General features: G+C 38.8%; 1 protein-coding gene across 1 annotated transcript in view; it reads right to left on the bottom strand.

Moving 5' to 3' along the window:
• Window positions 1-9,902: 9,902 nt before the first annotated feature.
• The window catches only part of FBN1 (fibrillin 1), a 162,089-nt gene continuing 159,785 nt past the window's right edge, over window positions 9,903-12,206 (bottom strand). Inside the window, exon 66 of the mRNA XM_039359016.1 lies at window positions 9,903-11,448. Within this exon, the coding sequence (XP_039214950.1) occupies window positions 11,059-11,448 (390 nt within the window). The 3' untranslated portion in view covers window positions 9,903-11,058. The remainder of the gene's footprint in view (window positions 11,449-12,206) is intronic.

Raw genomic sequence — 12,206 nt, 5'->3', positions numbered from 1 at the left:
TATGCTTGTTATGTGTTTCACTTTGAGAGTGGGCAGTTATATTTCATTTTTTGATGTGTGCCATTGTGCGCACAGTAAAAAAAAAATGACAATAAAGGTTATCTTGTTACTCATGTATATATTTGCCGCAACCGCTGAGCACCAAGCTCTTCTGGTAGTTATTTGCCCATAACAATCTGTATACTAATAAAAGTCAGCCAGTGAGTCAGCCTCTGCAATCAGACTGGCTCTTCTCCCTTTGCGTGTATAGCTAGATGGGTAATTGCAAGAGCAGATAAATTCTGACTGGGTGCCATTTTGCAAAGCAATGTCTGAGCTTCATCGGATTAATCGTGTAAGAAAAGAAAAGAACAGGATTTATTTCCATCTTTCTCTTACAATGAGCATAAGATGGTAATGAAACACCATCTATAGATTGAGATTAAATTGTCTATTCTACCATTTTCCTTTGGCCTGAAAAAGTCTGGTTCACTGAGTTGAACGGAGTCCACACGACATTCAAGTACAGTACTAGAGATCCTACTTCAATTTGCAAACCTGGTTTGGCAAGACCATAATAAAGAGCTTATCGAAACTAGAAAACTGCTATATCAATGAGATAACAGCTTAAGCAAGCCTTATCTAATTCTGCTTTGTTATAAACAAAATTTAAACGCACTGGAGCCCTGGTTTTCAGCCACTGAAATTCTTGCATAAGTGTTTCTTCTCTCTGCAAATATTTATACAAATGTTTAAGCATATTAAAAATCACAAGATCAAGAAGCTCGCTGCCGTAAAGCCATAAAAGTTGATCAGACAAGCACAGGCTATGTCTTACATTGCCCAATAACCCTGTATGACGTTTTGTTCCCTGTCAAATACATAGAACCAAAGATAGATAGTTAATAATTTGAGGGGTGAAGGATAACCATCATTTCCACTCTAGCAAATAAGCCACTAGATGGCACTTGAAAATAGCCTTTTCCTAATTTTTTTTCCCTTTTCCCCAAAAAATGTCTAGGTCTGTAACTAATCATCAATAGGCCTTCCCGTGAGATTCTGTTGGTGGAAAGCAACAGAGCAATGGCTGAGAGAAACTTGGCAAAAAGATGTCAGGGCATGGAGAGAAACAGAATCTACAACTGAAAAGTTTTTGGAAGACTGGGCGGTTTGCACAATTGTTCCTGGCTTCCAAACACAAAAACCTTTCCCCGGCTTGGTTTTTCAAGAAGAATGGAAAAATATAGCTAAGAGAAACATTCTTCTTTTTTTTTTTTTTTTTACTTCTGGGTCCATCAGCTTTCATCTTTTTTTCAGCTCAACTTGATTCTTGCAAGTATGTTCAGTGCTTTGCATTTTAGTGTGCGGCACGCCCTCAAAACAGCAGAATTGTGTGGCCCCTTATTACTATTGCTCTATTTCTGTCTTGCCTGGGACCCAGAAAACATTCAGAAAGATAATTAGTTTCTGCCATTGTGCTTCGGCTTCAAGATCATTAAATAATCTTCAGTATAAACTGAGCTGCTAGTTTCCTTTCCTTTCATTCAGTGGGAGTTTAAAACATCTTTTGGGGGGGGGGCAGCTTTGGAATTTTCACCTTGGGTACAGCTGGGGCCTTGGATTTTTGCTTCACTGCTTCCCACTTGTGTGAATGCGATGCACATTTAATAAATAAGAGATGTCCTTGTTACAGACTCTTCAAGTTTCCAAAATCGGTAGGTGCCACATTTTGGTCACAAATTATCCCAATAATGGGAGTTCAAGAGAGAAGGGGAAAAAACCTTTGCTTGTTCTTTCAAATGTTTTTGGAGAATGTGCTCTAAAATTCTCTCTATTTGGGATGGTGCTATATATCCATAGCAAAGAACACCTCTCCGTGTAGTTCCTTTTGTGTACTCTTTTCCAGCGCCTGTCAGAAATTTTGAATGTTAATTCATCAGGAGCCTGTTTGGATGCCTTAACAAGTTAATTATCCATGTTTTGGAAGAAGAGCTAAGTGACAGCCAGGTAACCCACTCAACGGTGGTGTCCAGCAAATGTTTACTTTGATTACTAATTGTGATAAAGACAATAAAATAAATCTATATGTCATTGAAACCATTTCCAAAATGAAATCACTTTTTACTTTAATGTGAACATCTTATGCTTTAGAATCTGGACAGCACAGCACAGCAACAAAAACAGCAAAAAAAAAAAAAAAAGGTAATAATTGAGATTAACTCCAATTGTCCAGGACAAAATTACTGCAAGATGTCATAATTGGACGAAAACCAGTCTATTTCTTTTCCAACTAAAGAGAGCCAACCAGATGTCTTTAGACCTCATTTGACCACCTGCAGAGATCATAGCTTCGAAAATTTCTCCTATACCCAAAAGTGGAATGGCTTCTGAAAAATGTAAAATTTTAATGTTAACATCTCCTCATCTGACCCCTTCAAAAAAAAGGGGGGGGCATTAATCAGCCTTCCTTAACCTGCTGTTCTCTAAATATATTGTATTATAGTGCCCTGATTATCTACCCAACATGATTATTACCGTCCTCTCTTAATTCAGAGATGCTGCTGTACAGTGACGGAGTCTATATTTAAGGCTTCCCTGTCTATCTTTCACCACGTTCATATCCAGAGATATTTATTATTAATACACAAAAGGCTTGTCAATCGGGAAGCACGAAGGCGCTTAGAGCAAGAACACAAGGCTGAAACACCACAGTGAGGAATCTGTGCGTGTAATGGCATTTGGGAATGACCTTGAAAGACAAATGCACAGGTATAGTATAGGGCAGTGTTTCCCAAACTTGACAATTTTAAGGCATGTGGACTTCAACTCCCAGAATTCCACAGCCAGCAACGCTGGCTGTGGAATTCTGGGAGTTGAAGTCCTCATGCCTTAAAATTGTCAAGTTTGGGAAACACTGGTATAGGGGGTACCTTGTTCAATAGTAGTAACTGTGAGAGGGACCTCGGAGTCCTAGTGGACAATCACCTAAATATAAGCCAGCCGTGTGCTGCAGCTGCCAAAAAGGCCAACGCAGTGCTAGGCTGCATTAACAAGGGTCAAAATAACGTCAAAAAGAAAGGAAAAAAAGTCACAGTTACATCTTCCCGTCAGTGGGAAGGTGTTTCTCAGCCAGATTGCCAAATTATGGTGGGTTTTTTTTCCCAGCATAAAGAACGTCTTAACAAGGCTGCCAAAATACCTCATTCTTTTCTCAGTGTGCACTGTTTTGGTCTGCTTACCCATATTAGACAAGTCCCCTGTTCTTATTTCAGTTATTGATTTATTAGCAAGTCATTATTGTTCTTCCTATTACATAAGGCATTTTTTAAAGAAATTCAGCCAGCATTTCAACATCTGGACTTGACAAAGCCTGATCCTTCTCATTTGTTCCGCTCTAACTTTACGAGGACCAGGGGAGCGAAATTGTGCACAATTAATAAATCTAATGCCAATGAAATCCTTATCCAAATCTCACAAGAATTTAAGGTCACTGCTGTGTTGTTGTTTTTTCAATGACCTTTGTTGAAAATGGTCATGGTTTAAATGTTTGCCCAGTAAAATGTTGGTGTCCCTTTTTGGCCAAAGCAGCTGAAAATGATGAGAATTTGCTAGGAAGAGATAAAGAGTTAAAATAAAATTGATAATCTTCAACTTTTTTGAAACTAGAAACCATTTTTAATCGGTTTCAGACATTATTATTGGGAGACCCCACATCTTAATATTTTTAATAATATTTGCATGGTTTTTGGGGGCTAGCTCTTTTTAAAGTCAGATTACTAAGCTCTATAATTAGGCTCGACCCACCAGCTGGAGACCAGCAGTTTAACCATAGCTTTTATAAATTCTTCTCTTAAAATTATAGTGCAGCATACATCTTAGACTAGCAAAGGAATGCTAATCATTTGTTCACTGCAGGCCAAGGAGAAAATAGAAAAGATTGTTTATGATAGCCCTACTGTTATTTATTAATTCATTCTTACATCTGTTCATTTTATATTAGCATTCAAAGCACCGGTACAATATCCCATTGTTCTGAACTTAAAGCTTATATTGCAAGTCATTGTTTTTTATCTCTTGAGTTTTACATTTCCCTTTTCCTCCAGAAGCTCTGCACATGGGGCTTACATGGGGCTCCCAAACATTTTTATCCTCACCACAACAGACTGGGGGTTGGTTGGACTGAAGTGGTACAATGGCCCTAGAGCAATAGTGGCGAACCTATGGCACGGGTGCCAGAGGCAGCACTCAGAGCCCTCTCTGTGGGCACGCACGCTGTCGCCCCAGTCCTAGGCCTTCAGCTGGGTTTTATAAAACCTTTTCGCTTTAGGCCTTTGCCACTGTGCAAAAAAAAAAAAAAAAAAGGGTTCAGTCAATCAATCAATTTCAACTTCTTGCAGGGAAAAAAAATCTTGCAAAGTTGGAATTGATTGATTGAACTTTTTAGTCCCACCCAGTCTGCCATTACCACCGAAGCCATGTCCACCCAAAGGGCCACGCCTACCCAATGGGCCACACCCACCCAATGGGCCACGCCCACCCGGCACCCGACGATGCATAAGTGGGTTTTGGGTTGCAGTTTGGGCACTCGGTCTCTAAAAGGTTCGCCATCACTGCCCTAGAGACTCCAGGTGGACTTTCAAGACTAAGGTGGCTTCCTCAAGTATAATCCTAAACCCACACATTAACCAGTGAACCACAACCATTTGATAAGGTCTGAGAGGAGACCTGTATGTCTAAAAGCCACACTTAAGTTGTTGAAGAATAAAATATGAACCAGAGAGTTCATGGTTACACCTGACGCCAGTACCTGACACTAATCCTTAAAACGGACTTCTTCACATTCTACAGACCCATAACAAAGTTATGATTTTGAAGAACCAACTTATTTCCTGGCCTTTTGTGTTCCATGCTTCCACTTGCTCCTCTCCTGTGGGCACAAAGCTACATCTGAATGAGTCTCCTTGTGAAATTAAGGAAGTAAACACCTCACTTTCAACCCTGGTATCTTTTTCCAAGCACCTCCTCCTGGAGAATTGGCTTGAAGCTTCTTGTCCCAAAGGATGCAGTGTGTGAACTCCCTTGAAATAAATTGAGGTGGATATGCTTTCTCTCCCATGATTTTTAAATGAAGAATTGCAGCATTAGCTCTGAGAAGCCAAGTCAGGACACTCATTCTTTACAGCAATCATTTCTCTGTTAGAATTTGCTAGCCTCCCCCCACCATATACACACATTTATACCCTCTAAATAAATTTCTCACGTGATATTGCCTCTTCTCACCCACCTAATCCAATTTTCTGTTACCATAGAAGCTCACTGTTGATCCTGGATTTATTCTCATTTTTCCTCTACCCCATCTTGTCATCCTTCCCATGAACTAATAAGCCACAGTGGATTTGAAAGCATGAGCAAATGGGAGCATCGCACCAAGAACTTTTATGTTCCATTGACATTTGCTTCCCACCCTAATAATTTAGAGCTGTTAATGTACCAAAAATGAAAAAAAAAAACCCTTCTTCCCATCTTTTTCATTACAAAGTTTACAAATGAGTAATATCTAGAGTTATTGTTTGCTGAAGAACATATGGTCTCAATTTAACAGGAATAAGAAACTTGCTAAGCAAAAGTTTACAGTGGGAATGAATTATTTGTCTGGGTCATTCATTCAAACTGCATTAATTTACAGTTAAAAACCTATATATGTTTGATAACATGGATATATATAATGACAAGGGAACTCCTTATCACATCAAACAAAGCCAAGATTCTTATCAAAGGTTGGGTTACAAGAAATCTGGCCAGTTTGTATATTTCTTAAAGAAACAGAGAAAGTGATATCCCCATTCCCTGTGGTTAACTGATCCTATGGAAGCACTATTCCCATGCTTGTGGGAATGCTAGTCAGCTCATTCACAGCATTCCAACAAGAGAGGATTAGAATTACCATCCCACCATCTAACAACGAAACATAATCCTTCCTCTGAAGAACAAGAAATGACCAACTGCTGCTAATGGTGGCTATGTTGGTACAGCATATAACTAATCACTGAACTTTATTAAAGTTTCTTTGCCCCAGGAATATACAAGGAAGAAGGCTTAGGCACCATAGTGGCAGAGTGGTTAGAATGCAGTATTGCAGGCTAACTCTGCCCACTGCCAGGAGTTTGATCCTGACCAGCTCAAGTTGACTCAGCCTTCCAGGTTGTTGAGGGCCATATGATGACTCTGTAAACTGCTCAAAGAGGGCTGTAAAGCACTATGAAGCGGTATATAAATGTAAGTGCTATTGCTAATATACAAGGAAGACACCGCTGTAGGGCCACGATTACATCACTGCCCAAGGAGAATCTATGTAATAAATATGCCTGTTGCCCAGAATTTGCAACCAGCCAGGCTTAGTATGACAAATCACAAAAGCCTGCCATCTGTTGGATTTCCTATTTGACTTGGGCCCGGTTCAATAGTCTTTGGTATTGAATAAATGATACCCAGTGCTTTTTTTTTTTTTAAAAAAAAAAAGGTGCCAGAACTCACACACGTCATACAACCCGCCTTGCCTACCCTATAAGGTTCCATCCAAAAAAGGTGCCAGAACTCCGTTCTAGGCGTTCCATGAGAAAAAAAGCCCTGATGATACCACATGGTAGAATCCTAGAAAACAGAAATTAGGGACAGTGAATATGGCATGCTGTTCTGCAACTTTCTCCAAAGTATAATACACACAGAGAGACAAATGAAGGGGGGGGAAGCATATGTCATATGAACCAAGAACCACCACTATTAAGATGAAAATCTGTTTTATGGAGGTTGACACCCATTGTTTCTTGATATAGTCAACTGACTAATTAATAAAGCTACTATACCGATTGGTGTTTTGATGGAAAATACTGCTTCTCCATTTATATGAATTAGCTGAACTTAAACACATTTTTTTTCCAGAACACAAGGGTCTTCTCATCTTGTATATCCATTTTACCAGAGACCAAAATACTTCTCCTGTCATATTGCATAGCTCACAGCAAACTAATTTTAGTTTAAAGCTGATTTAATCCTAGATTATACCAACACAATCAACTGCAGTATTTCAAACAGCGCACAGTACAGGAAGAGTGTGGATGGGACACCTTTAGGAAGGATTTTAACAGGCAATGCATTTCAAATGACATTTTTCAAGGTGTTTATCATCTCCATTCAGCATTCTAGTCCAGTTAAATAACCGAAGCTAAACACTTATTCATGTTCACTGGAAGAAAGTCCTATTGCATTCAGCTATGCTTATGTCTGAGTAACATAAGCCCTGAAACAGAGTATTAATTTTATCATATCCCAGTTTCTTTCTCTCCCAAGTTAGAATGAGTCATGCAGAGATTGCATGCATTAAAGCCAATTTGTGATTTATATAATATTTTTCTAGAACTTTTCAGGCTGGCTTGCAGCAAGCTAAAAAGCTAAAATAAATTTTTTGGCCTTGGAACTGGAAATTTCTGTTATAATGAAAGGGCATATTCTAGTTTTCTCTCACACATACACACCCTGAATTTTTCTACACTGACCAGGATCCCTCCCCAAAAGCATCTCTAGAAAATGCTAACCAGGTTAGACGTGACCCCATGGAATCAAACACAATTAGCACTCTTCCATTCAGACCTTTTTGTTCAAGATGGAATAGGGGCTGAAAGAGAAAAGCATGCAAGGAATTTCCACATTTATAAATCTGAATGTCTGCATATGATTCTTGGAGATTTCTAACGCCACACATCTGGGAATTCATTAATATTATACAGATCGTTTTACATTTGTCATACCATAAAATAATCATGAGCAGCCTTCCAATGTAAATGTTATGACACTGGACCATAGTTTTTCCCATTTCTTTGAGGAGCTTGCCAAAATTCACCTGTTTTCATTGCTGCTCCATTCAGATCTTCCTGTTAAGAACAGCTGCATTTTGTTTCAAAAGATACCAGACAAATTTAGAAAAAAAAATCCACTCCAAAGGAAAAAAAAATAATAATAATTTCAGGGTTATAATATTTGCAATATAAAAGACCGAAGCTAGCCACATGAGATAGGAATAAATGTACTCTTATCCTTTGTGCAGATCAATCTTTTTTTAATTACCGGATATCGACTGAAATATGTAAATAAATCTATTCAATAATAGTTGTACTTCGTTATTTAGAAGGAAACAGTCATCTTCCAATTTCTGAGTCCATGTCATTAATAAACTCAATATAGCTTTAAGCCAACTTAATGCAGATCAGCTAATTTTCAAGGTAATAATAATAATAATAATAATAATCATCATCATCATCATCATCATCAACATCATCATCAAACATCCACATCTGCCTATCCCAGGTCCTGGGTAAGGACTCAATAGGTAGACAAAATGCCAAATCCAGTTTGAACATCTGGCTGACTGTGCGATGATCCATAATAATACCCCAGACTTAACAATTGTCGATAAGAAAGACAAAAAAGTCTGGATAGTGGATGTGGCAGTGCCTGGAGACAGCAGAATAGAAGAGAAAGACTGGAGAAGATAACAAAATACAAAGACTACAAATAGAAATAGAAAGACTGGCAAAAGCAAGCAAGGGTAGTACCAATAGTCATAGGCGCCTTGGGTGCAATCCCAAAACAACTGGAGCACCACTTGAACACCATTGGCATTGACAAATTCGCTATTAGTCAATTGCAAAAGGCGGCCTTATTAGGAACTGCTTCCATCCTGCGACGATATCTGTAATACCATCAAACATCCACATCTGCCTATCCCAGGTCCTGGGTAAGGACTCGATAGGTAGACAAAATGCCAAATCCAGTCTGAACATCTGGCTGACTGTGCGATGATCAATAATAATAATAATAAAGTTGGAAGGGACCTTGGAGGTCATCGAGTCCAACCCCCTGCTCAGGCAGGAAACCCTATACCATTTCAGACAAATGGCTGTCCAGTCTCTTCTTAAAAACATCCAGTGTTGGAGCATTCACCACTTCTGGAGGCAGGTTATTCTACTGATTAATTGTTCTAACTGTCAGGAAGTTTCTCCTTAGTTCCAGGTTGCTTCTCTCTTTGATTACCTTCCATCCATTGCTTCTTGTCCTGCCTTCAGGTGCTTTGGAGAGTAGCTTGACTCTCTCTTCTTTGTGGCAGCCCCTGAGATATTGGAACGCTGCTATCATGTCCCCCCTCGTCCTTCTCTTCATTAAACTAGACATACCCAATTCCAGCAACTGTTCCTTATATGTTTTAGCCTCCAGTTCTCTAATCATTTTATTAATCAATTGTTAAGAATAGGTGGCAAGTTGTCTAAATGAAGGTGTTCTTTGCAAGAAATATTTGGCACTGTCAGACCACATACACATAAACTGGATATATATTTGTATGCTGCTATGAGTCGAGTCAATTAGATCAGAAGGAACGAACTGCATACTGCATCAACATGATGATTCTTCAGATGATGGAGAAGCAAAAACCGCCACCACCACCACCAGTTCCAGGAAAGCATGATATAATTAGCTAATTTCATGAACAAGAGAAATACAACAGCCGACATTTTAAGTGGTTGGACTTACCCTATTATGTTTTGGAATAATTAGAACATACATTGGAATGTTATGATGATAGTTCTTAAGGTGTTGATTTGGACAAAAACATTAACAAAGACTTTGAAAAGGTTGGGTTGTGGCTTACACTGAGAATGCCTCCTATAATTTTATAATTAATTTTAATTAGGAATTAATTCTAATTTGCTGAATTGGTATTTTAGTTCCAAGGGTTTCCATCTTCTCCATCTATACAAGAAAGTCCATGTACGCATGGATGCAGATGTATCTACAAGATTGAATCTCCACGTTCTTTTCTTTCTCAATCAATCTTACCCCACAATCAAACTAAAAACTATGAATTGTCCGTGTGGGTTTTGTAGCTCTTTTATTAATAATTATTTTCAATGTAAGTATAAAAGTGACTATTCAAGATTTGTAAAAAGGAGGAGATTGTGACTACAGAGAAATGCATGGCGGTCAAAGATAAGCTATAGATCATAATGTCCCAGTCTTCTCCCAGTATATATATTTTTTTCTGAACATACCTGTATAAAAATAATTTGCATGGACTGGTGCAAGTTTAGCAAGAATATGAATCCACGGAATGAACTAAAAGAATGGTTTTATTGTGACTTTTGACATTGAACCCTTGTAGTTAGGAGTCATGGTAGGTATTATTGAACATGTGTTACATTATGTCATGGCATAACTGGATGGCACTGTGTCATGTGACTCCAGAAAAGTTGTGAGTGGTCCTCGCTGACCTCAGTGCATTTTGATTGTCACAGAAATTTCATCACCAGGTTTGTGTATACAGTTAAGTAGTTGGTCTTATAAGCACCATTATAAACCCTTGCATGAAGGGTATTATTAATCTAGTTTACAAATGCTTCATGGATAAGAATAGCATGGTTACAGTATACACACACTTAATTTACATGTACTGTATTATAGATATAACTGAGATAAACTACTGAGCTAAATTGGGGTTGATTGATGTAGTTAAGACTGAGTAATTGCAATTTCTTTGGCTTCTAAATTGTGTATATATTACAGTGCATTTATAAAATCTAGATTGAACATGTTTCTAGCACCAAATCGATTACAGAAATGGCTGACCTAGTAAGATGTAGCTGGAGAAGCAGATCTTAAGATTTTTTTTTATTTTTTTAAGAAAGAAAAAGAGAAGAATCTAATGATGTACTTGTGGTTTTGCAACTCTTGGCACCTGTGCTGATCAGACATTGGCTTGGCTTCTCTGTGACCAGCTTCCAACAGCAGTCCCGAAATTCAAGAATCAGTATCTCAAAGTAGCTACACTTACAAGAAGCCTGAGAAAGGGATGGTTGTGAGCTACGGTTTTCTTCCTGTACCTTATTTACGTCAAGTTGGACTAGCGCTCACGTGTCTGAGTGAATACATGACGGCCCGTTCCTGCGATATGGAGAACCTTATTGAGGAATAAAACATTCAAGTCTCACCTAGCTATCTTTGGCTTTCACGATTTGGTCTCTGGTTGGTGAATTAATGAAGCACGATTTCAATTTTCATTCTCAGGCTGTCTCCTAGCTCACCACTGAGGTAGTCTTGGTCATGTTTATCTTCAAATTGAAGGAGTTCCTTCTTTTTGTAGAGTGGGATGCTGCTAATCGCTAAGGAATATACTCCAGGCGTTGGTTTCTTCTTAGCTAAATGAAGGAAGCTGACTCCTTCTTTCTGATTTATCCTAAAGAAACCACTTTCGTTCCCGTGGTCTATTAAATATCGGTTGTGGTTTGTCAGGGTCGTGAGAGCGGGGATGAGTTTCAAGATGCGGTCCTTGTTGTTAAGGCTGGAGATGTTGAACGATAAGGTGGCTGGTTTTTCAAGGTCCCAGCTGGCCAGGTTAACAACTGCTTCTGTCCCCAGCAGATCCTGTAAAAAGAACAAGGTGTTTTAGATTTTTTTTTTTTCCTCCTCAAGTTTTCATCTGCTAACATGAAGTATTGCAGCCATCCATGCTGAAGCTGTTGGTGGGATTTCCAAAAAGGTCAGCAACAAAATGTGATTAACTCAAAAATATGGCGTCTTTCTCTTACTCCAGAATTTTGCTTTCCAAACAAGCCATGTTTAAATGGAGCAACAGGTATTTCCTCGCAGTACTCTGAATAAATGAGACAATTGTGGGCCAGAGCACATAGCCCTCCTCCAAATTATGGGAGAAATATGCCAACCTCTAAGAGGTGGGCTTTCATACTTATTCGTAAGACTCACTGAGAAGGAGCAGTTTGAAGCTTGTGTCTAATTATACAGTTTAACAGATGTTTGCAGAACCAAGCAGTTAAAACAAACTAACGTTTGCACAAATCCCTGAAGCTGGCCAATTTTTTTTTTTTTTATGGAAACTTTTGCGGATTTCTTTAGGACAAAGCAACAGGCAGAAGAAAAGAAATGCTTGTCTATCAGAACCAATCTGTGGATCACTTTTATTTTTCCAGTTTCAAATCTTGGTAATCTAACCTCTGGTCTTCTTTCAATTTCCCCAGAGTTGTTTCACGGGGGAGCTGAGGGTCCAAGACCTGACAGATACGGAACAAACGCCAAATCCTACAAAAAGTAATGTTCTCCATCTTGACTTCACCTTAAGGCCAGATTGTAGGAGGTAGTCCTCAAATCAGGCCATAATTGAATTT

Source organism: Crotalus tigris, unplaced genomic scaffold (assembly GCF_016545835.1).
Source record: "Crotalus tigris isolate CLP2741 ecotype Arizona unplaced genomic scaffold, ASM1654583v1 scf7180000019068.10715455, whole genome shotgun sequence".
NCBI lineage: Eukaryota > Metazoa > Chordata > Lepidosauria > Squamata > Viperidae > Crotalus > Crotalus tigris.
The sequence above is the reverse complement of the archived record's forward strand: the minus strand, read 5'-3'. Positions and strand labels throughout refer to the sequence as shown.